At 40.6% G+C, this 26,101-nt stretch overlaps 1 protein-coding gene across 1 annotated transcript; it reads right to left on the reverse strand.

Annotated features, from left to right (window-relative positions):
• Nucleotides 1–26,101, reverse strand: LOC118886746 (myosin-8-like). The gene is given in 40 exon segments (XM_036836903.1): nucleotides 1–273; nucleotides 1,278–1,373; nucleotides 1,935–2,039; nucleotides 2,224–2,394; nucleotides 2,478–2,603; nucleotides 3,584–3,787; nucleotides 4,750–4,875; nucleotides 4,877–5,062; nucleotides 6,000–6,124; nucleotides 6,220–6,385; nucleotides 6,470–6,653; nucleotides 7,790–7,986; nucleotides 8,114–8,232; nucleotides 8,566–8,692; nucleotides 9,128–9,517; nucleotides 9,604–9,694; nucleotides 9,779–9,924; nucleotides 10,000–10,176; nucleotides 10,269–10,397; nucleotides 10,399–10,515; nucleotides 12,533–12,788; nucleotides 14,263–14,399; nucleotides 14,491–14,614; nucleotides 14,974–15,091; nucleotides 15,177–15,264; nucleotides 16,900–16,967; nucleotides 17,076–17,385; nucleotides 18,288–18,458; nucleotides 19,590–19,739; nucleotides 19,817–19,935; nucleotides 21,027–21,165; nucleotides 21,320–21,423; nucleotides 21,515–21,613; nucleotides 22,597–22,660; nucleotides 22,795–22,887; nucleotides 22,971–23,079; nucleotides 23,180–23,207; nucleotides 24,798–24,954; nucleotides 25,040–25,183; nucleotides 25,877–26,101. Coding segments are annotated over 40 exon segments (5,820 nt in total). The 5' UTR covers nucleotides 26,087–26,101; the 3' UTR covers nucleotides 1–123.

Here is a 26,101-nt window from a genome sequence, read left to right on the forward strand (position 1 = left end):
TTTATCAGTTCACTGTAGTTTTTATTTATTCAACATGAAGAGAAAAACATCACAAAGCAAGTGACCCAAAATAGCACATGTTGTGCATTTCTTCAGCCCCTTGGCAGCATCAGGCAGATGTGTTCACTCTGCACTGACTTGTGTGTGAATCTCCCGGCTCTTCACCCGCAGCTTGTTGACCTGGGACTCGGCAATGTCAGCCCGTTCCTCGGCCTCCTCCAGCTCGTGCTGGAGCTTGCGGAATTTGGCAAGATTAGCATTGGATTGCTCCTCCTAAGAATAAAGTTGTGAGAGTTAGACTTTGTGGTTCTCATTGCACTTGTCACAAACAGGATTATTTCCTCAACTCAGATATTTCCTTCTTACGGTTTGTTTGTCATATCTGATTTCAAATCCAGACAGAACTTGTAACTTCAATTACATTTTTTACTCTAAAGAATGAAAGAAGAAATAGTTTTGAAATGGAAGAGACGAGCTCATTATGTCAAACCCATGTATACGTGAAGTCTATTTACGATGTATGGACTGAGTGGAAAGGAGGAAGAGACCCATGTGCGCTCGCTCACAGAGGTTAGACAGTAAATGTAAGGTCAAATTCTAACTTCGGGAAAATCCCAGTTGAAATGTTTTTGCCATATATTTTGACTCTGGTATACAGAGACGCTGCGGGTGGGGGGATGGGGATAGGAAGAAAGTATGCCCTTTGTTGGTTGCACTTACTACCATTCGTGCCTCTCCCTTTCGTGTTCCCTTTTCTTACCTCTTACCCACTACATTGTGTCTGGAAGAGTGGGGAACAACCAGGAAAAGTGAAGCTGGAGAATCTTCCAACACATCCTAATTTGCTACAGCGAATGTGCAGGGATAAGTCCCTGCTGATGACAGTGGTAGTGAGGGAAGGAGTCAGCTGGGGTAAAAGATTTCTGTTTGGCTTTTGGGAACAATTGATTTTGTGCATTTCTAGAGGGAGAGGAATATTTATCATGGTGTTAGATTTTCTGCTGGATATTCTTTGCAGCTATCAAGTAAGGTGGGTTATTTGGAATTTTATTTTTTCCCCCAACCCCTACAAATTGCTTAATAATAAAAATATCTCGTCTTGAGGTCTTATTCTATAATTAGGATTTGGGGGTAAATTCATATTTATATCATCTCTCTTAAAATAAGAATGACATATTCTTACTTGGTCTCTTTCTTTCTCATTAACACATTCTCTTAATATACTTTCTACCCCCAACGAAGTTTTCTTCTTCCCTCAAGGGCTTAAAGATACTTACAGCCTCCTCAGCTTGTCTCTTGTATGATTTCACCTTTGCCTGTAATTTATCTACCAGGTCTTGCAGCCTGAGAACATTCTTGCGGTCTTCCTCAGTCTGGAAGTTTGAAAAAAATGGTCTGCATTGAATCCAACAAAATAAACCCACTACAGGTGGTGAAGTAAATCACTTTGATATGATGGCAGGTGGGCCTGGGGTAAATGTGGTCAACTCTGAGGCTTCCTTCATAGTATTAACAGTAGCCACTCTTGTTAAATGTCCACTGTGCACAGGCACTATATTGGAGAGTTATACACGTCTCTAATCCTTACCTCCCTACTCTGGCGAGTAGATGTTTTTATTCTATTTTACAGGTGATGAATTAAGGTTGAGAGTGTTAGGTAACCTATCCGAGTTTAAAAAGTAAGAGGCCAAACTAGGGACTAATACCAGTTTATCTGTCTTTGAAACCTGTATTCTTTCCTCACTTACACGATTTTCTAAAGGCCTTCCTGATTTTCCTAGCTTAGGAAAGGGTCTGTGATAGGTGATTGTGTCATTTGCCCCTTATGTATATCGAGTTAACATGTAGCTATTTGTGAGTACCACATAGTCACCAGGTTTTCAATTTCCCTTTGTGCAGGAAGTCTGGATATTCTAGAAAGCTCTTCCCCTTACCTGGTAGGTGAGTTCCTTTACTCTTCTCTCGTGTTTCCGCAAACCTTTAACAGCCTCAGCATTACGTTTCTGCTCACTTTCAACCTCTCCTTCAAGCTCATGTACCTACAATCAAGAAAGATACTTATATAGTCAGTCTTGGGGGATGTTAATTACCTCAGGACCTACTGACGATATTGGGTGGCTGTCCCCAGCCACAGGATAAGGATGGGAGTCAATATACAAGAAGAGAGAAGGATCGGGGAGTGCCGTTTTCACTTCCCGGATTCAGAGAGATTGAGAGACCCACCCTGGCCTCCAGCTTCTGGATGTGCTTCTTGCCGCCCTTTAGGGCCAGCTGCTCAGCCTCGTCCAGGCGGTGCTGCAGGTCCTTCACCGTCTGCTCCAGGTTCTTCTTCATCCGCTCCAGGTGGGCGCTGGTGTCCTGCTCCTTCTTCCGCTCCTCGGCCATCATGGCCGCCTAATTAGTAAATAAACCAGTATAATAAACCTGGTAATGGCAGGTAACACACAGTGTCGTTAAACAAATGCTCATTTGCTCACGTCAGTGATGGCCTTCTTGGCCTTCTCTTCTGCATTGCGTGATTCTTAAATTACTTCTTCCACTTCACTCTGGAGTTGTGAAACATCATTTTCCAATTTTTTCTTGGTGTTGATCAGGCTGGTGTTCTGTTAAAAGTAGTGGAAATTTACAAGACCTGCAGTTTGCACACTTGGGATTTTACAAGTGTCTTACTCGTTGGCTTATGCAGGGGACTAATGGCAACATTTCACTGAACTTTAAATATTTGTTCAGTGCAAAATGTTAATCATTTGCAAGGTTGGTTACCCCGCCCCGCCACTGCCCCAATGTCCATCTGATTTATGCATAAGGACATGGAGGTTCAAGAATGTCTATATTAGTTAATTGCTCTTTCAATTATATGTCAACCAGACATCGCTAGTGTTCTGTCCTTAAAAGGTTGGAAATATTAGAAAAGAGTCGATTCTTTTTGTGAGAGCCTGGCACTGAGAGTTTCTCAGTTAGAAGGAATCTATTCTCTGTTAGCTTGAATGGTTTGCTCCCTTGGGGAATACTGAATTACTCTTACGAAACATTTTCTTAAAATTTCAACCCAGTGGTTCTCTAAGGGAAGCAATATCACCTCAGTGGGTATTTGGAAATGTATGGGGGTGGATATTTGTGGTTGTCAGAATAACTAAGGCGTGCTACTGCATTTAACGCCCAGGCTGGTCAGCGATGCTGAGTGTCCTGCAAGGCACAGGGACTGTGAACATAGCAGTGCTGAACGCTAAAGCGCTCCTGGTGGGAAACGCTACGTGGAACATTTTCAGAGTTTGGAGTCAACAGATATCTTTATTCAAGTTTATTCCACACCATGGTTTTCAAAATAATCTAGAGTCAAATCTTCTTTTTAAATAAAAAAAGTAATAACCCTGCCCCGTTTTCGTAGAAAATCTTAAAAAGAACACACAGCAAAAAATCATCTATAATCGCATCACTTCAAGGTAATTGCAATTAATATTTTAAAGCATCTCCCCCATCCTTTTAAATATACACATATTTATAAAAATAGAGTACTTCCATATTATAATTCTGATTCGTCACTTTACAGTACACCAGCATTTGTTTGATGTGAGGGTCCCACCTGGGTGTGCAGGAGCTGGACGCGCTCGCTGGCGTCCAGGAGCTCCTGCTCTGCCATCTTCCTGCTCCACTCCGTCTGCTCCAGGGTGGCCCGCAGCTCCTCGATCTCGGCCTGCAGCAGGTTGGCTCTGCGCTCCACGATCGCCAGCTGCTCCTTCAGGTCCTCTTGGCCCCGGAGAGCATCATCCACGTGGAGCTGGGTATCCTGTTAAGTTAATAAAAAGGCTTAGACACTCTGAAGAGGATGTGAACATCCCAGGAGATGAACTGGAAGAATGGGTTGGTGCCAGGAACGGGAAATGACAGGCCTGTCATTTGAAGGAGCATGAAAATGGGGATGTCACCTGCTTAGATGAGAGAGGATTATCAGGAGACTGATTCTTGTTGTGTTTTATGCCATCAACTTGTTATTTTTCATGTGCGAGTCACCAGTATCTATAATTTATGGAGCATTTTCCATATGCTGTACCCAGCACTTGACATCTGTCTTCTCACTTCATCCTCACAAGTAACCCTATGAGGTGGGTAGTTTCATTCTTAATTAGTAGAAGAAACAGAGGTTCTGAGAGGTTATAATAACTTGCCTAAAATCAGGCAGCTAGTAAGTGACAAAACTAAGACTTGACCTCAGGCCTATTGGTGCCAAAGTCTTTTAATTTCTCTCATATCATAGCTTATCTCTGGGCTTCTGTTTGTTCTTTTATATAACATTTCTTTAAAAATAATATATTCAGACTTCCCTGGTGGCGCAGTGGTTAAGAATCTGCCTACCAATGCAGGTCACATGGGTTCGAGCCCTGGTCCGGGAAGATCCCACATGCCACGGAGCAACTAAGCCCGTGTGCCACAACTACTGAGCCTGCGCTCTAGAGCCCGTGCTCCGCGACAAGAGAAGCCACCGCAATGAGAAGCCCACGCACCGCAACGAAGAGTAGACCCTGCTCGATGCAACTAGAGAAAGCCTGCGTGCAGCAACAAAGACCCAATGCAGACAAAAATAAATAAATATATATTCTATGTGTATTTATTTTTAGCTACCTCCATACTATGAACTGTATAATTTGTTAAAAGAAAAAAAAATGGATGGTGTAACAAGAAGGTGTTGTGATGAATGGGAGACGGGTCACTTCCCTGACTTGTCTGGGCTGTTAATGTGGACCCATCTACCTTCAGGATCCCTTGGGTGTTCCTGTAGTTCCTCAAGCTCTCTGCTGCCAAGCGGTTGGCGTGGTTCAGCTGGATTTCCATTTCATTCAGATCTCCTTTCATCTTCTTCTTGACTCTCAGGGCATCCATCATTCCTGCTCCTGATCTCAGCACCCAGTGTGCTCTGCATGGTCTCCACGACTCTAATGTGGTTCCTCTTCAGCTGGTCAATTTCCTCATCTTTTTCAGCAATTTTCTTATCAACTTCAGACTTGACTTGGTTCAACTCCAGCTGGATACGCAGGATCTTTCCCTCTTCATGTTCAAGAGATGCCTTAACAAAACAGTGATCAATTAATTAATAATCAATTAATAATGGAAAATGAATATTTGGAGGGTATTCCCTTGTGAGCCAAGCTCTTACTAATATCAGTTTGTCTAATATTACAAAGTATAATAAAACAGCTCTAGGACCCTACTAGGTAAATCATCCTTTAATTTATTCAGTCATAGACTTTATTGGGCAACTCTGTAATAAGGGTGCTTTGTAAAGTATAAAGTGCTATACAAATATTATTCATATGAGTAGTAACAAAAATTATATGATTAAACTTATGTGTAGTAAACAGGAATTCTCTCCCGTTCTATAAATTAAAATGTTCATGTGATTCCTGTTGTAGAAATTCTCAGTTTTAAAACATATATATATTTTTGATTACAAAATATATGTCCATTGTGGAATGTGGGGTAATTTATAAAAACAAAACCTTCCTATTTTGCCTCCACTTAGAGGCACAATTTTAATGTGGTACATTTTTTTTCTAGTGTTTTTCCTATTTATATATATTTATACATGATAAAGTTCTAGTGTATATGCAAATGTGTGTCTTGCTTTAAAAATTATCCTCTACCATAAATATTTCCCCATATTAACTACATTTAATGGCTGTAGAATATTGCATCATATGGATGTTCTATAGTTTGCTTTACCTTGTTTGTGGATTGGACATCTTGTGTGTAAGCTTTGCCTACATTTAGGATAATTTTCTTGGGATAGATTCTTAGAAATAGAACTGATAGGTCATATTATTACATTTTTAAGACTTTTGATAACTATTGCCAAATTGCCCTTCAAAAAGGTTATATAAGTTCAGATTCTCACCTGCTCTGTAATAATGGATCCATCTCATAGTACCATTGCCCAATGAAAACAGTGGTGTTTCCACCAATGTTTATCTTTGATTTTCCCCCCACAACATCAATATATATACCTCTGCTTCCTCTAAGGCAGCCTGAATTTCACATTTCTCTTGTTCCACTTGCTTCTTTATTTTCTCCAGTTCATGGATTTGCTTCCCTCCCTCAGCAATCTGCCCAGTGAGGTCCGAAATCTCCTCTGTGGGTGAACAGAAGGGAGAAGTGGTCAGACTGATATAACATGGAAAGGTCTTTCCAGGGCCATATAGGGTAGGGAAGTTCAAGAGCACTCATGCTGCAAGTTCTTATTTTCTCTCTCTAGCATTTCAGGTTGTTCCAGGGATTCCTCGTAGGCATTCTTGACCTTGAACAGCTCAGTACTGAGAGAACGGGACTCCCTCTGGGAGGCCTCAAGTTCAGCCTGGGTTTCCTCATACTTCTGTTTCCATTCTGATAGGACCTGAAAAGCGGTAAACTGTCAGCTAATGGAAGGAGAAAGGGAGACTAAGTAAAACATCGGTGGAGTTTGAGCAGGCTGGGCCACCTTGTCAAAGTTCCTTTGCTTCTTATCGAAAGCCGCGCAGGCAGCATTAGACCGCTCCACATTAAGCATGAGGTCCTCCACTTCATTCTGGAGCCGCTGCTTGGTCTTCTCAAGGGAAGCGCATTTGGCGTTCACGGCTTCTACGTGTTCCTCGGCTTCCTGCAGACGCTGGGCCAGCTTCTTCCTGAAAAGTTAGCCAGGCAGTTAAGGAGAGAGGTCAGGAACAGGGGCAAGTGCTAAACTCCTCAGCCCCCTTTCATAGTCCTTTTTCTACAATGTCAAGTAGCATGGTTTTCAAAACTGTGGTAGCCAGAACTGCTTTCCAGATGGATTAAACTGTGAAAAGGTCCAAAGTGGTAAACAACTGGACTCAAGTCCTTTTTGTTTTTGAATTGTTAGAGGCCATTGTTGGAGCTGACATTGTATGTATCTTAGAGCATATGATTTCAGGATTTTCAGGGCTTCTGATTGAGTATGGTATGGAGAATGATTAGCCAGGGCAGTTCTATTGATTGATTTATATCTCATCTCATTCCAAAAAGGATTTGAGACTAACTAGATATTTTATTGGTCACAGATATACTGGACATATTCTTTTGCTTTCTCAGACTTTACATTTTATTTTATATACTTTTCTTCCTAGAGAAAAATAGCCAGTTTCTTCTAATAATATATATTTGGTCAGTCTCACCTGAGAGAGGAATGAATAAATAAATCAGGATAATTCATGTAGTCTAAGCAAAGGCAGGGTTTTTCTTTTTATTCCTTCTGAATTGTCTACATTCTTGCTTTACTCCCAATTGTGTGCCAACTATACATGCCTAAGGTACACAAAAACCTTTAGCCGTAATGCTCTAGAAGATCTACCTGAAGGTCTCCTTTGGTCTGTACCCAGACTAAGGCTTTACTTTATTCAGACTAACCCTGAACATTATGCACAGTTCAGATGGCCTCCAACATGAGTTTTAAGAGATCTGTCTTTGTACTACAATACTTAAGAAGGTGGTCTCTGGAATCAGAATGTCTGGTTCTAATCCCAGCTGTACTATTTATTAATCATATGCTCTTGTGTTAGTTGGTTAACCTCTCACAGTCTCAATTTCCTCATCTGTAAAACAGGGATACGAATAATAATGCAATGTAATGTTGCTATGAAAACTAAATGAGTTAATAATAGGATAGTATTTGACACAGTATGCACTTAGGGTAGCTTCTGCTTTTGTTATGTTATCATCATCATCACAGCTGTTTCTGGGAGTTGCTGAGTTGGGCAGCTGGGAAACCATGTCACGTCCCTCCTCTAGAGTTCACAGTACACACTTGGCCTCCTCCAGCTCCTCTGTGCGCTGGATGGCGTCCGTCTCGTATTTGGTTCTCCACTGGGCCACCTCGCTGTTGGCCTTGGACAGCACCTTCTGCAGCTCGGCCTTGGCTTCCTGCTCCTCCTCATACTGTCCCCGCAGCAGGTCACAGTCGTGGCGGGAGGACTGCAGGGCGTGGGCCAGGGCGTTCTTGGCCTGTGGAAGTATGAGTTCAGTGACTTAAATTCATTTCTTCAGTGATATTTAATTTATACACTTAAAGGAGAACCTAACTGAATATGTTTAGATTTGATCAGTCGAGAATACTTTTGGTAAAACTTACTTTAGTTTCTTCCTCTAGCTGACATTTCAGCTCCTCAATCTGCTGCGTAGATGCTTGTTTGGTCCTTGAAAGCTGAGAGACCAAAGCATCTTTCTCATCCAATTGTCGGGAATATTCACCTAAGAATTACCGAAGTAAAGGAATTTGTTCATGGCATAAACAAACAAGCCTAAAGTTTGTATATATAATTATATGTATATGACAAATATATACTTTATCTAATTATAAATATTGTTACAGAATTGGCTAGATTAAAAAGCAGCATTGCTATTGTAGTGTAACAAATAAACTAGTCTGCTGATTCTTTCTTGCTTTTTTTTATTTCTTCTAACCCACTCAGCAAATTCCTATAGTTGATTACTCCCCTCTAATATGGGAGTATTGCTGTTAATTCAGAAGCCCCGGGATTGCTTTTGTCTAGTACATAATTGCGGGACTGAGGGAGTCTCTACCCGCTTCCGTCTGCAGGCGTGCTCTCTGAGCCGTCAGGTCATTGGTCAGCCGCTGCTGCTCTTCCTCCTTCGTCTTCAGTTCACTCACTTGATCTTCTAGAGCGCGGCACATCTTTTCAAGGTTTCCCTACAGCACATGTACCCGTGAAAGATGAGACATTGAATACAGTGAGAAAAAAAAAAAAAAAGTTACCACTGGATTCTTAAAATATTTTTAGAGTGAATAAATTTATGTCAAGTGTGAGTAGAAACTTATGGCACCAACTCTATGGAACATGCTAGGATTCAAGTATGACGGGTGCATAATCTCCCTAAAGTGCTCATTGTTGGAACTCATTCATTTATCCCAGTGATACTTGACACTGATACTTAAAGTAGATTTGGAAATAATCTTAACAAATTATATCCAGTATTTTAAAAAAATGAAATAAAATGGAATAGATTAGAATACAAAATTTTAGATCAGTGCTATAAACTGCCTACAAACAGTGTTTAATGCCAGAGAACAATGAGGGTTCTTACAGGTTATTAACTATGCTCATTTAAAGACAGTATTGGGTACCTTGGCTTTGGAAATGGTCTCTGAATTACTGCTAAGGTCGTCAGTCTCCATCTTCAGCTCACTCTTCTCCTTCTCCAGCTTCTGCTTGACCCTCTGCAGGTTGTCAATCTGCTCCCCCAGCTCGGCCACACTGTCCGCGTGCTTCTTCCTCAGCGTGGCCGCCGTGGCCTCGTGCTGCAGGGTGGCCTCCTCCAGGTCCCTGCGCATTTTCTGGAGCTCGGCCTCCCGCTTCTTGTTCATCTCAGTCTGGGCCGAAGTGGCCCCGCCGGCCTCTTCCAGCCGCTCGCTGATCTCCTCCAGCTCCCGGGAGAGGTCCGAGCGCTGCTTCTCTGCTTTGGCGCGGGAGGCCCGCTCCGCCTCGATCTCCTCCTCCAGCTCCTCGATGCGGGCCTGGCAGTGACACAGCACATTAACATGAACTCATCTCAATTTCAGTTTTTTTGGGTGCAGAAACAAATGGAGGTGAGATGACTCACCTGCAACTCTTTGATTTTCTTCTGTAGTTGAATTTCTACTGCCTGCTCATCTTCAATTTTGCTTAGCAGATTGCTGATTTCAAATTCTTTCCTTTAGACAGAAGAACAAGGCGTATTAGTACCCATACGAATTGAAAGATGATGTTGCATAGAATCTTTTTTCTGGAGTTCCTACTTTTTAAGTTTCTCATCAAGTTGCTGTTTGTCATTTTCTATATCTACTATGGATTCTTGGGCCAATTTTAGGTCACCCTCCACTTTCCTCTTGGCTCTTTCTAGATCCGTTTGAAGTTTCTTTTCTTGTTCTAGAGACCCTTCAAGCTAATGAGAAAATAAACTTTGTTAAAAATTGAAAGTATATTAAAAAAAACTTTCAAATGGGTATTAAAAACACACATCATCCACTTGCTGCTCTAGCTTGGCTTTAGCTTTGTTCAGGGTGTTCACTTTGTCCTCTTCTGCCTGCAGGTCATCCAGGGTCCGCTGATGGGCCTCCTGGAGGGCCTTCTTCTCCTTGGTCAGCTTAGCTATGACTTCGTCCAGGCCTGCCATCTCTTCTGTGAGGTTTTTCACCTAGAAAGGTTAAGGAAGAGATTATCTCTGCTCTAAAGCAGCTTAGTTAGATGGCAGGGTCTCTATATGCTGTATACAAATATATTTCATACCTTGTTCTCTGTGGCATGTTTCTCCTTCTCAACCTTGGCCAGTGTCAGCTCAAGGTCATCTTTGTCTTTCTTCAGTTCTGAACATTCGTCCTCCAATTTCCTCTTCTTGGCCGTCAGCTCAGCATTGATCTATCTCTTCCTCATCCTCAGCTCTCTCAGTCACTTCCTTGATCTTTGCCACCAGCTGGATTTTGTTTTTAATCAGTTGCTCACACCTCTCCTCTGCATCAACCAAGGCATCAGCTTCCTGTGGAGAGATTTGCTGAGCTGTTTAGAGAATTGTTACTTATTTTGAACTTGTTCTTTGCACAAAGTAGTAGTGTTTACTGAATGCTAATGAATTTTTCAGTATGAATATAAATTAATTGAACATCATTCCATTGTCTGGAGAAATGTAGCTAATTAGATATGGCACTATAGATTTAGAAGCAAATTAGCCTGAAAAATGACTGGATTGAAGCAATTGACTATTTTTAAAAGTATTGTGTAGAAGAGTGGAAGGACCAAAGGAAGCCTGGGTTCTTGTCCCAAATTTGCCTCCATATGTATGACCTTGTGCAAATTGATTTACTCCTCTTACCCTCAATTATCTCATGTAATTAAGAGGATTGGAATAAATGATTGCTAAGAGCATTTCAACTATAATATTCAAAGATTTTTGACTTAGTCAAATTGGTTAGTTTTGGTTTTGATCATTCCCTACTTGCCTCAAACAACTAGTTGCTACATTGAATTTTAAAAAGGAAAACTACGTAAGATTATGCCTATAAATACATTTCCATGAAGCGTTTTTCATGTACTCAAAACCTCCCTGATAGACCATAACAGTGCTGTATAATTGTCCAAGGTTTCCATTTCCATTTTAAGAATTACCTATTAGTCTCAAAATGAATATTAGACTATATAAGAACTTGTAATTTTGAGAAACTACATAACTCAATGAGGTTTTTATAAATGATTAAAGCACTCATAAAAATCAGTTCAGCCACGACCTTATTACTCTGGGCTGGGGAATTTCTTTAACTTCTCAGTGTTTGTTTATATCTTAAGTTTTTAAAATGCTTAAACTTTTGATAATGAGGCCTTCCAGGGTTCCTTTGCTTTTAGTTTTTTATTTTATTTTATTTTTATTTTTTTAATTTTTATTTATTTTTATGGCTGTGTTGGGTCTTCGTTTCTGTGCGAGGGCTTTCTCTAGTTGCGGCAAGCGGGGGCCACTCTTCATCGCGGTGCGTGGGCCTCTCACTATCGCGGCCTCTCTTGTTGCGGAGCACAGGCTCCAGACGCGCAGGCTCAGTAATTGTGGCTCACGGGCCCAGTTGCTCCGCGGCATGTGGGATCTTCCCAGACCCCGGGCTCGAACCCGTGTCCCCTGCATTGGCAGGCGGATTCTCAACCACTGCGCCACCAGGGAAGCCCCGCTTTTATTTTTAATAGTCATACACTCAGTATATATTTACTCACTGACTAATGATAATACCTATGAAAAGAGGTTAAGATGAAGAGGCTGTGATTGGGAAAATGTAACCTTCATGTAAGTGAACTTGTCAGAAGGAAAAGTTGAAAATAGCTTAAACATTTTAAGAAAACTATCCTTTTTTTTTTTTTTACAGATTTCTTCATGACATTGTTGGGCTTGTTGGACCAAGAAAATGGGAGGTTGTATTTGGCCAGAGTGCTGATGCCAAGCCTACCCCCGCTCTGATTACAACTTCTTCTTTAACCAATAAACAGAGGCCTTGAGAACTCAGGATCAGTATCAAAGGAAGAATCACAGCGGTCACTAGCTCTGTCTTCCACCGTGGTAGTTCAGTTTAAGTAAGTGCAAATGAATTTATTGAGCTAAATCCTGGGGGTTGAGGAAAAGAGATACAGAGAGAAATAAGAATAACTGTCTTTTATGAGTTTAAATACAATCTCATACACTTGTATTCAGGAAATAGGGCTCTTAAGACTGGGATGAAGCAGGCAAGGCAGATGAGTAAAATGACTGAGATTTGGGGGCTTGCCTTTAAACTGCTTCCTTCATGCCTATTAAATTTGTGATATTGTTAAATAAATTCTTCAATCTCCCATTTTCCATTTGCAATTTGGAAGTAGTTGGTGCCTTACTTCTTCACAGGAATATTGAAAGTTAAGTGAAATACTGAAAAAAGCAACTAGAAATTTTCTTTTTCAAGAAAAGGCCATTTGTAAATCCAGAGTGTATGTGAATTCCAGAAAAGCTTCCATGACATGGTGCATTCAGCACACAGAGTACTCACAGATTGAACCTGGAGCTGCAGCTCATTTTTCTCTTTCAAGAGAGTCACCATTTTTTCCTCCAGTTCCTTTCTTTTTGCCTCTGACTTGGCAAGTTCATCTTTGGTTTTCTGGAACTCTTCCTTCATGGTGGCCATCTCCTTCTCTGTCTTCGCACTCTTCAGCAGGGGCTTGATCTTGAAGAAGAGTTTCATCCAGGGCCAGTGCTTGACGTTCATGAAGGCACGTACATTATAGTGGATGCAGAAAAGGACTTCTCTGAAATGACCGAAAAGTATCAGTGTAGATTGATCCATTAGAGACAATGTTATTGTTAGTATTATTTTTTTTACATACAAACTCCCCTTTTAATGACCCCCCCCCACATGTAAATGATGTGTCAAATTCTGTATATTTTATATGCAGGACACACACACACACACGCCCTCACACTCAGAGCGGTCCTCAGTATGACCACTTTGCTAATGTGCACTGCTCATACTGAACGATTGTGTGTTCTCAAGTCCCTGTCACATTAGCAAAGAAGCTGACTTTAGAGGAAGAATACTTTGTATATATGAGCAACACGTACCATTTTAAGAACATTTGAGAAATCACAATATTAGTGACTTGGGAGTGGGTGTGGCAGGTGTAAGTTAATTGTGCTGCTTGGCCTTCGGCACACTGACGTGACCTGTGAAAGGGCATGGCTTGCTTTCCTAATTGCCCACCTAAATTGAGCTTATGGTTTATCCTGTTTTCCTTGAAACCTCTCCTCTTATTTTAATCGCTGCCGAATTATCTACTCCATAAACAACTTTTGTTAGTTTCTTCACATAATAGACTGGCTTTTCTCAAGTCCTTTCAAATGCCTACTTCTTACCTGCTCAGTTAGATTGTTAATGTCTGAAGAGCATTTAGCTACAAAATTTGTTTTATTTAAATAACATTTTAAAATAGTAATAAAAGATATTCCTGCACACTGTAGCAATAGACTGGCAAGGTTTACCTGCCTTATAACAATGTGTGTGCCTCTTCAAGCTTGTTAAAATGGAGATTCTATTTCTGTAGGTCCAATTTATAAGAACCATATCTCTGAGAAGGCAGATATCATGACATAAACCATAATGTTGACACATGGAAAAGACTTGGGAACACTTACACCACAGAAGTAAATAAGTACAGATGAGCAAAATGAATGCAAAACATGTGTGTAAGGACAGGGAATGCAGTAGTGCTGGGTGGATGGGTTGGATGAGGTTAATTAGAGGAAGCGGAAATGGAAGTCTTGAATTGGTAAAGAGATAAATTAGGCTGAGAGGGGAGGGCTTGTGCAAACAGGAGAGAAGGAGATAAGCAAATTGTTTAGCCTGGCTGGAAAAGGCTGTGCGGTGGGAGATGATAGATGAGGTAGGGAATAGAGAGTGGCCTTGACAGACACACAGGCAACTTGGATTTGATGTGGGAGACTGTGGGGAACCGCAAACAGATACGGCATGATGAAAATAGTGCTTACTGCAAATGATTCCTGCTGCTGTATGTGAGATGAATGAAAGGGAGAAACTGAGGGAGGAGAGAAGTTTTGAAGGGAATCCCAGTGTGAGGGGTTAAGCAGAGGCTGATGTGTTGTAAGAGTGAGTTCCGAACTGGGTGAGAAGTGCATGTTAACCACAAAATGAAAGAGTTCCTGAGTAAGGAAGACCGATGTAAAGTCTCTAAGAGACCTTACAGTCCTTATCCTCTGCATGGTTACCTCCTTTGCAACATCTTCTGATATTCTACCCTCATTAGGAATCCCCTACAGATGGCTTGAGTTCTTGTTATAATCTGGACCAACTTTTCATCTCTCATTTCTTGCAGAAGACCCAGCAGGCCAGCTTTGAAGAAAACCTGGAGAGAGGGAAAGTTCCAAATCATCCCCAGACTACAGGAGATACAGCCATGGCAGAGGACTTGGATCAGGTGTAAGTAATAGCCATATCTTTGTATGTCCAAATTTGTACTGGGTGTGATCAATATCAATAGAGGCAAGAAGTTTCTCAGAAGCCTTCTTGCTGTCAATGAACTGTCCATCTGGAATAGCACTTGCATTTAAAGCTCTGTATCTGTTCAGTCGAAGAAAAAAAGAATGATTAGGAAGGTGTGATCATATATGAAAACCAAACGACACCAAAAAAAGTCAGTAAAAAGAGAAAAAGCAAAAGTAGAAAATCCAGCTGTCCTTTTAGGTTCAAGTAGTGAAACAATATGATTTTTCCACAAGCTAATGCATGCTTCCGTCCTATGTTTAAGAAATGCCACCTTCTCTAGCCTGTATTCTGTTCTTGCACCACAAGACTATATTATTTGACTTAATTTCGTAGTATTGATGAAGCAGGATACATAAAAACAATGAACAGAGGACAACAGTGAAAATGATTAATTAGTCACAGCATTCAGTGAAATATGACAGAGGGAGACTGGCCTTTGTTTAAAATCCCCATATAAGATTCGGCTTGGGAACCCCTTCCTGCAGATGCGGATGGCCTCCAGCACACCGTTGCACCTCAGCTGGTGCAGGACAAGATCATGCTCCATGGCGCCTAAAAATAAATCAGAGTACTTACTACTGGGCACTGAATTTTCAAACTTGTGCCTGTTTGATTATTTCATGCTCTTAGATCTTACCAGGAGTTTTGGTTTCGTTGGGAATGATACACCGTACGAAGTGAGGGTGTGTGCTCCTCAGATTGGTCATCAGTTTATTTAAATTTTCCTAGAAAACCAGGTAGAAGGGACTTAATGAGAAAGTTCTATTTCAGATTGCTTTTTTTGGTAATTATATGGAACGAACCTAGGCACTTTCTTAACTATATTAGGTAAAAGTCTATGAGGCTTCAGTTGCTCTGTGTTTTAAAGGTCTCAAGAGTTCTAGCCTGCCAAATAACTGAAAGGCTAAAGTGCTGGGAAGAAATGCAGCTCTCCCTGGTATTCATTTATGACACCTAGGATCTATCCTGTAAACAAACTGCAAATTCAGTAGCCTTGACACACAGCAAGTATTCTTGACCGGGAATCAGAAGACAAAAGACTACAGTCTCGCTTTGCCACTAATGAGCTCCTTGACTCTATAAAATCCCTTTTCTCTTTCTGGGCCTCATCTGAAAATAGTTGAGATTACCTCTAAGGCCTCTTTCATCTCTCTCAGCGCTAATATTTTTCACAGTAGTAGTTTACAGTGGTAACCTAGGTTAGCCACTGTCCAATGTTTGCCATTCCTTCCTTGAGTGTATTATTCCCTGGGACCTGTAACCTCTTGTTTTTTGGTTTTTGTTTTTGGAAGAGTCTAAAATCATAAGACTACATGACCTTGTGTGAGTGGATCTTGGGTACCTGAGAATGATCACAGTCTGAAGCATATGGGGGGAGTTATTCCAGAAATAGAGTAACTGATTATGACAGACAGTGGTGTTTTACTCCACCACAGAAAACTAGCAAGTAGCTATTTCTCAGTATTTCTTAGGTATATTCGTTGAGAAGGCAGAGTTGCTTTATTTTTCATATCTCAGTTAACTATTAGGAAATAAAGTGAGTAATGTGAGTTTCTAATCTTGCAATTATGTACAAGGATAAGTTGATGAAACAAGGGCATATTTGGTGAAATAATGCAAATTGGTAGTGAGAAAAAAAGAACAGGGCTGTTTTCTTGTTTAGGTCATACATAGTATCTGCATTTTAGTTTTAAAAAGAACGAGACTTAGCCATAGAAATCCTGACAAAGCAGCCGTTAGACCAGATGCTCCATATGTTCCCCTTTAGAAGAGCCAGTTTTTAAGCCATCTAAGAGAATCACATTATTTGTAGTAATGTTATTATTACTGTTATTCTTAAGAGAGATTTTTCTATCTTAATCATCAATCTAAATCACTAGGTTTGGCTTTAGATAATTTTCAGCTATTACAAAAAATTAAATCCACCTCAGAGGACAAAGATGTGATTTGGTGGAAGGATGTCCTAAAGGGTGTGTCTCAGGCTCAATTCTCAAAGGGGAACTCAGGAACATTCTCAAAGGGCAACATTAGTGGAATAAAGATACAGCTTTCCACAGGGAGACCTTTGAAGTTCAGCTGTGCTTCCTTAAAAATCGGCCTTATTATATAGCGAGAAAGCTTCGAAGGGCATTTTGGAATTCCTGAATACATTAGATGAGCATAATAAGGAATAAGAGGTAAAACCTTCAGCCCTACAGGAGGAGTATTGCTTTGGCTGTACCCTGACAAGAAGGAATATTTGAAGTAATTCCTGTTAACATTCCATTCCCTCCTAATTTATTCTAAATCCTTTATTCTTATCCTAATTATGATAAGTCATAGAAACTGAACAGATTTTTCGAATTAAATTTGTACTTCACCCTGAAAAGGGCTAACACAGTCTGGAAAGAAGAGCCCTTCCTCTTAGCACCTTTCTTTGCGCTGCTGTCTAAGATAAAAAGAAAACCCATCAACGAAAGTAGAGTCCCAGAGGCTGGAATGGTATGTGAACGTTCTGTGGGGAGAGGTTAATTTAGATCAGGGGCACAGAAAGTACCAGCTTCAGCACTAGCATATGTGGAAAAGAGACTGGCCAGAGTCTTCACTGCAGACGTCTGGTACAGCCCAACCACACTGCCGTTCAGGGGGTCCTTGTTCTTGTCCAGCCAGCCGGCGATGTTGTAATCCACGGTGCCCGCGTAGTGAACCAGCGAGAAGTGGGCCTCGGCCCTGCCCTTGACCACTTTGGGCTTCTGGAAGTTGGCACACTTGCCCAGGTGCTGGTCATACAGCTTGTTCTTGAAGGAGGTGTCTGTGGCCTTGGGGAACATGCACTCCTCTTCCAGGATGGAGAAGATACCCAGTGGCTGAATTCAGAAAAGTAGACATTGGTGTCAACCTATCTGGTCTCAAAAGATATAGACATAGTGGCTGTCGTTTGATTGAATTATGAGCACTCCTAATTAAATATATTTATAAAGTAAACCAGGGTCATAGCTCAAAGAGGTCCTTTTGTTATCACTAGAATGACTTTTCCACCATTCTTTCTCACATTCAATACATAGCATTATTTTCAATTAAAAGAATAGCTGGATATAAACTCCAAATGTCAGCATTGCATAAGTGGGGGCGACTTATTAAAATGTTCTGGGATTATGTGATTACCACATTTTCCCCTGTTTGGTGAATTAATCTATTGTCAGAGTTTTATTTTTCTATGAAAAGGACTTACTGACTTAGAATGATGTTTACTTTATATGCAATAACTTAACGGTATAAATAATGCAAACCTTATTTAAGACATTTTGTGCATTTAATCCCTTAAAGATAGATTATGAAGAAGCATAGCAATTTGACTCTTGACTTCCAAACAGATTACCTTTGATATAAGCCCTAGCTGTGTGACCTGTGCATTAATTTTGATTTAGAAAATAGTTATTTCTATTGTTGGCATCTTGGATCATAGTGGAGATAGATTTAGAACAAATGAGGTAGTTCTTCTAGTGAAGCAGACCATCTCAATAGAGATGCTGCTTTAAACTTGGATCTGAGTCAGTGTTAGAACAGAACTTGTTACGACAAAATGAAGCTAAACACTCTCTGATTCTTCTTACGTAAAAGTTGAAAAGAGAAAGTCATTTCTAAAGTAATTTTCTAACTTGTTCTGATATCAGTCTATTTAAGATTACAGTAATACATTCTGGAGTTGCTTAAGGCACTTGGGAAAGTTATCCTTTCAGTTCGGGTTTCCTTTAGAAGTCAAACAGACCTTCTCGATGAGCTCAATGCAGGCGGCCAGGTCCATCCCGAAGTCGATGAACTCCCACTCGATGCCCTCCTTCTTGTACTCCTCCTGCTCCAGCACGAACATGTGGTGGTTGAAAAACTGTTGCAGTTTCTCGTTGGTGAAGTTGATGCACAGCTGCTCCAGGGTGTTGAACTGCACAAAACCAAATTTCCAACATTAAGTGGATTTTTATAGCAGTAGAATTCATTACTGAAAAATCTTTTATTGAAAATATGTGGAATACAATAATGAAATAAAGTTTAAACTGATTGTTGTCTCTTCAGAAATCCCAGGGAAAAAATAATCATTTTTGACATGAACCCTTTTCATGATTTCTGAGCATTATTTAAAGGCACAGCTGTCAATCACACAGCAAGAGTTCTGGTAGAATCTACCTCTTTCCACCTCTGAAGATTGCATGGGCAAAAATGTGCATTAAAAGTATAACCATGATCCTATGAGTTATGGTTCAGATTTAAGGATGAAAGTAATTCATTGCAAAGCCTCACTTCTTTTACCCGCCCCCCCCCCCAACAATTCAAGATAAAGGTCACGTTTTCACTTTTGGCGTCACCTTATTAAGGAAAGCTTTTCTTAAGACCTTTAGTTGATGTGCAGAATGAAATTAATAGGCTAATTGCTCTTCTATTCATATCAAACATTTGGTAAATCCTCATTGTCAGGTCTGTGAAAGTGGGGACCTGATGTTGTATAGAAATTGAAGATCTGATGGAGTCTTTATAATAATTGACACCCTCATTTTATAGATGATAAAGCTGATGCCCCAGAGGGGAAATGGTGTGTGTCAGATGAATCTGGAAGAGGGAAGACTATGAACTGTCACTACGCTTCTACCTCTAGGCCGTTTCTCCTCCATGGGAGGTGCCTTGTGTATGGACCAAACGTTACATAGCCAGGTTCCTGTCGTGGCTTTGCCTTATATGGCTGGAGGACCTTTAGCAAGTGTTTTGATTTTCTTGCATCTGTTTCTCCACATGTAATTAGAAGTAATATCAGTTACTCCTTCATGGGTTGTTGTGAAGATTAAATGAGGTAACATTTTGAAGTGCTTAGTAGAGAAGCCAGAAATACAGGCTTTGTGATAAATGTTAGCTATTATTATTACTTCTGTTATTATCCAGTTACCTCCTAGCTATTTCGTTCTAGGTGCCATGCTGGAGAGAGCAATGTAGACACTACAAGTGTAAATGAATAATAATACTCAGTATATCAAAACCCAAATTGCCTTTCTCCCACTTTTTATTAATATGAAGATAAACTCACATCAAAGATCTCAAAGCCAGCGATGTCCAAGACCCCGATGAAGAACTGCCTGGGCTGCTTGGTGTCCAGCTGCTCGTTGATGCGGGTGACCATCCACAGGAACATCTTCTCGTAGACGGCTTTGGCCAGAGCGCCCACTGCATTGTACACCTTCATGGACAGAGTAATGTTTGTTGGCACTATGAAAGGCCTGGGATGTGTGTGATTCATTGAGGTTGTGCACTTACCTGCTGCACAGTCTGGCCTTTGGTGACGTATTCATTGCCGACCTTGACCCTGGGATAGCAAAGGGCTTTGAGTAGATCAGCAGAGTTCAGACCCTGGAGATAGGCAGCTTTGTCAGCAACTGCAGAGACACAATTCAAGGAATGTTGTTTAACAGCAGATACTTCTTCAAGGTAGTCTTTCCATTTTCCTCCATCCATTTTCGTTATTATTTAAATAAAAAGCTTTAAATAATTCTATAGAAGATCAGGTGAGGCTCTCTGTATATTAGAGCATGTACTTGCTAATAAATGGTCAGTCAGTTACACTGGCCTTTGGTGATTTGTTGCAAGCAACTCCTGAGAAATTTAACAACAATAAAAATATGTCCAGTGTTTACGGAAATAATTTATGTAACACAAAAGCCAGAGTCCCTGCTCTTAAGACACAGTAGGTGGGGGTGGAAAGTAAGATAAATACACCTTATCTCAATTTAGCTCCTCCCAATTTAACCTCAACGAATTAGTTTCTTTATCTGAAAATGTGAGGATTAAATTTTAGTGCATGATTCCTACAGAGTCCCCTTCAAAAATTTTGTCAGTGACTATGATGTAAATGAGGGAGAGAGAATGTCGAGCCAGGGTGGTCAGGAAAGGCTTAAAGGAGCAGATAACTTTAGCTTCCGTGGTAGATCCTGTAAGTTCCATGTTCTTTCCATACATAGAGTATATGATTTTTCTTTCTCAGTTTCTTTTTTATCTTACTTGTTGCCTAGATTGTCTGAGGGTTAAATGTAGACAACACACACACACGTGCACAGATGTCCTCCAACCCCAGCTCTGTGTTTGGGCGAGACCCTGTATCCCTCCACTAGGTTTACCCAGCTGGTGCTGAAATAGACCAATATGCCAAGTTATCCTGTATACCTTCTCGCCATTGCTAAGGCGAAGCAACCTCACGGTTCTGTCTCATTCCCTCTCTAATGATCTGGCCCCAGGTTGTGCTTTTTAGATGTATCCTTGCAAGTGGCTATTAGGGTTCATTTGGGCTGCATAGAAAGATGGAGATATGGAGATGTGAGGAGGGAAAGTGGGTGAGGAAAGCATGCAGTGTGTGTAAATGTGTGCCTGCCCCTCAGAAGTCCAGCTACAAAGGAAATGTGAGTTTAGAATAACCTTTTTTTTTTCTTGCCGTATTCTCTAATTTAAACCCAGATGGAGGTTCATTTGGTACCTTCGGTGCCATCTGGCTCTGCTTGCTCCTCACGCTGCTTTTGCTTGAATTTCATGTTCCCATAATGCATCACAGCCCCTGTGAGCTTGTAGATGGACACTTTCTCCTCAGGAGTAAAGCCCAGGATGTCAATGGCGCTCTGCCAGGAGAAATGACAGGACAAAGTTAGGGCAGAAGAGACTAACATATTTTGGAGAATTTACTCTATATTCTAAGGTAACCACACTTATAGTGTGGTTGCTATTGTCATTTCCATACATAATGGATTTTTAAAAAGTGAGTGTGTGTCTTACATCAGTGGCCATTAGCTCTTCTTGGTCATCAATGCTAGTGACTGTGATCTCCCCTTGACTGACGAAGGCATAGTCATATGGGTTGGTGGTGATCAGGAGCATTTCTGGATACATAGAATTCAGGGTGTATGTTTTACATTAGAAGTTGTTAACAAAAATATTAACTTTTGTCTGTGAACTTAAGTTCATCCTTACCAATCAGATCTGGCTTCTTATTGGAAGTGATCTGATAAAAAATATGGTAGCTTCTTTCTGCCTTTAACTGGAAAGTAACTCTAGACTTTTCTAGAAGATCTGGAAAGAGAGGGAAATAGACATTGAATTAGAAAAAAATATCAATGCTGCTGAGATATTAAATGAACTGCAGTGTCTTTGGCTAAAATTGGGGACATGACGTTAGGCTCCATTGAGATTTCAACGTGATGATCGATCCTGTTGGTACTACATGTAAGAATTCCAAATACGTATGGCAATTACCCAAGGTTCTCACCATCTAAGAGCAGAGAGTGAAGTATGCATGCTCTAGTAAAAATCAACTTTGCATATGGATGACCTGTGACCTCTGTATTATAATTGATCCTTAATATCCCCTCCTTCCTCAGATCACCTTAGATTCTTTGGTGAGGGACTACCTTGGAAACACCTACCAAAGCTCAGATTGGGCTTCCCTGGTGGTGCAGTGGTTGAGAATCCGCCTGCCAATGCAGGGGACACGGGTTCGAGCCCTGGTCTGGGAAGATCCCACATGCCGCGGAGCAACTGTGCCCGTGAGCCACAACTACTGAGCCTGCCCGTCTGGAGCCTGTGCTCCGCAACAAGAGAGGCCGCGATAGTGAGAGGCCTGCGCGCCGCGATGAAGAGTGGCCCCCGCTCGCCGCAACTAGAGAAAGCCCTTGCACAGAAACGAACACCCAACACAGCCAAAAATAAATAAATAAATAAATAAATTTATTTTTTAAAAAAAAAGCTCAGATCAAGAGCAAATCACAGAAATGTATTGTAAGCCTATAGATAACTCATAGGAGTCCATAGATAGTCCTACTGTTTTTCCTGGAGAAAATGTCATAGTTGCTTCTGAGGCAGGAATTGCAGAATGTGTTATAGAGCCATCAGTCTGAGACTGAGGTAAATAGAGCACACAGCGATTATGGATAAGTTTGGCATTAGCTCACGGGCAACACCGCCAGCAGGCTCAGTGCTCAACAAGTGTTGCAAAATATCCCTGCAAATGATATCACTTGTTTCTCTGTTTGATTTTCAATGGTCCTGTTACTCACATGTTTCAATATCAGCAGAAGCCAGTTTCCCTGTGGTACCGAAGTGGATCCTGATGAATTTACCCTTGCAAGTGAAAAAGATGATGTTATATACAAAACTGTTAGCACACGAGTAACAAGAGGTTGAGTTAATAACTCAGACATGCCTTTTTGGGCATTTAAGACCTGAGAAAACCCTTCTGTGACCCAGAGACTCACAAAGCGAGAGGAGTTGTCATTCCTCACAGTCTTGGCGTTGCCAAAAGCCTCCAGCAGGGGGTTGGCACTGATGATTTGATCTTCCAGAGTCCCCTGCAAAGGCAAGAACAGTCCTCACATCTGGGGCTTCCTGCACGCGCTGCCAGTCTTGATTCTGACACGCCAGTCAGACCCACCTGCATTTTGCCAGTTTCCTCCTTCTTCTTCTCTCCAGTAACTGCAATTGTTGCAAAGTACTGGATCACACGCTTCGTGTTCACAGTCTTTCCTGCCCCAGATTCTCCACTGTCAAAGAGAAACCAGAGAAGAGATCAGAACTACAGCTCACATTGTCGACATCTAAGACAATCACCACAAACCAGAGAAGAAGAAAAAAATCACCTACGTGATCAGGATGGACTGGTTCTCACGTTCTGTAAAAAAGAAATCAAGACCATCAGTTTTTAAAAATAGTACACATTCAGTACAAAGATTATTGACTCTGTAAAGATTAATCAGTTTATCCTTTTTAACATTTTGAAGATGTTGCCTGTGATCTTGGTTTTGTGTGTAGCTCCCAGATAGTACTTGCCTCTTGGAGTAAAACTTATGAAAATGAGAGGCAAAGAATCATCTGTTTCTTCTTAAAATATTATTAATTTTAAAACCTATGGGAAGTTTCAAACGTATACAGAGGTAGAGGCAATAATGTATAAAGAGCTCCTATGTACCCATCATACAGTTTCAACAGTTATTATTTGGCCAACTTTGTATAACCTGTACTCCCATCCTAAACTCACTTGGTTATTTTAAAGAAAATTCCAGGCATCATACAATTTCATCTGTAACTACTTCAGTAAAAATCATACAATTCTGAAGTTTCATTTAACAGATGAAGAAACAAACCCAGAGAGAAATAAGTGACTTTTCTAATAGTTACATAGCTTATCAAGATGTTTAGGTCTATTTGACTTCCAGTTTATATATTTTTCTGCTACCTGGCCTCCTCCCGGTTGTTCATATGAATTTGACAGCTGGTAATACTAAAAAAGGAAGGGATCTGGAACTGTAAATGTTGGTGTTCATTTACTTTTATTTTCCTTTTTATTTTATACACGTTTCTAAGTAATAAAAATAAAAATTGTCACTAGTTATATGACTGATATGTTGGATATATACCAATTTTCTGATTTGTTAAATCTTTAATTCTATATACTGATATAGATTTTAGAGCATTCTCAAATCTAAAAAAATCTATTCAGAGAAATAGATGCTAATTTGGGTGCTATTTAGATGTGGATATAGACTTTAGAGAACTTCAAAGCTCTATTCAGGGAAGTAGAGACAGATTTTGGAACATATTCAGATTGATTTCTTTTTCCAATAGAAGAAAATACAAGAAAGGTCATATCACATCTAGTGGGAGCATAGATAAGAAAACAATGTTCTAGTCTCTAACCTGGTCAAATGCCACAGTTTTCAAAGAAAGAGGGATTTCTATTTTCTTCTATTCTTGTAGGAAAATGCTTCAAAATCTTTGAGAGGAAAGTCATAGCTCTTTCTTTACTCCTGTTCTACCCCAAAGGCTAGTGATATTAGCTGTGTCTTTTAAAGATAAAGAATTCACAAAGCTTTCCCGCTATGGCTGGTAACTATTTTCCTTGATTGCTGTGGATGTGGATATTTTTTAAAAATCTACTTGAACTTTTTTTCTGTCCAAATCAGAAAGTAAAAAATGTGAGAAAGCAACAACAAATATGTTTACAGAGGTCTACTAATTATTTCAACTAGGCTTCTGGCTACCAGCTGGGTTAGCTTGGGTAGGTCAATGCATTCAGTGAGCTTCACTTTACTCATCTATAGAATGGCTGCAGGGAATAATATGTGATATTACAGCTCTGAAAGTTTCTTGAAAGCAGTGAAGCCCCATGTGGCTGCAATGTATTATTGTAATCAAAGCCCAAAGTCTGTTCGTTAAAGATTCTATTTCCACATTTCTGTAAATAGATGCATCACTCACTCACCAGTCATCATGAACTGATAGGCGTTGTCAGAGACAGAGAAGATGTGGGGCGGGGCCTCCTGGCGCTTTTTGCCGCGGTAGGCAGCCACCACCTCGGGGTTGTACACCGGCAGCCACTTGTAGGGGTTGACGGTGACACAGAAGAGGCCCGAGTAGGTCTGAGAAAATCAGAATATTCAACATGTGGGATTTGTTTTTACTTGGAGAGATAGGTGGAATAAAGAGAGGTTGAAGGGCGCTCACATAGATCATCCAGGCTGCGTAACGCTCTTTGAGGTTGTACAGCACTGCTGGCTCGTGCAGGTGGGTCATCACGACCATGTCCTCAACCTTGTCATATTTGGGAGGGTTCATGGGGAAGACTTGGTCTTCTCTGACAGTTAGAGTCTGGTAAGTAAAGTAAGAGACAAGTTTGTATTAATGGTTGGAGGTAGGATTTATGTTTATCTGCTTTAATTATAAGACTACAGTTGTGGACACTTTCCATTATATTATTCGGTGTCTTTTAAATAAAGGCATGAAAATACATTCATCTTAGCGTTTGATGGTAAGAAAATCTGTTTCCTCTGATGAGCTAGAATATGTACTAGTCTTTAAAAAATACTTTTTTCCTCCCACATTTCCTTGTCCCAGGTTTATTTATCAGTTTATTTCATTTTACTTAAATGGGTTTAATTTTTCATTTTTCCTGGCCATTTATTACAAGAAACTTCAATTTGGGGGGAAGTAATGGGGATATTAATACATTGTTTATCTAAGTAGATAGTAATTGTTTTGATAGGAGAAGCTAGTTTTTGTTTCTCCCAAGTTTGGGGATTTAGACTGGGAAGTGAGAAATTGAAGGGAAATGCTGGAGGCCAAGCCTAGTGGCTTTAAAGTCCTTTGGGTAGTTGGGAAAGGGAGAAATGAGGTTACTGCTGAGAATTTCTTTAACCTTCCAAATCTGATGTCTGTTAATGGACCAGAAGGGTGTCTGTATTGGCAGTAGGCTTAGAGATTCTGAGCAACGAAGGCTTCAACTTGAAGCGAGGAGGTGGAGGAACAAAGCGGGGAGTATTTTCTCCTTATGTTTTTACTTACTGCTCCACGTTCTGTCTTTACAGTTACTTTCCCTCCTTCTGTGCTTTGTATGATGCTCTTCACATAGGATTCCTTGGGCTCCGCCACAAAGACTGATGATTTAGCATTGAAGGGCCTGTTTTGGGCTTCAATCCGCTCCTTTTCCGATTTTCGAAGGTAGGGAGCAGCTTCGCCAAAAGCAGCCATCTCACCGTCCAAACTCGCACTCATGGCTGCGATTTATTT

Source organism: Balaenoptera musculus, chromosome 20, assembly GCF_009873245.2.
Source record: "Balaenoptera musculus isolate JJ_BM4_2016_0621 chromosome 20, mBalMus1.pri.v3, whole genome shotgun sequence".
Lineage (NCBI taxonomy): Eukaryota > Metazoa > Chordata > Mammalia > Artiodactyla > Balaenopteridae > Balaenoptera > Balaenoptera musculus.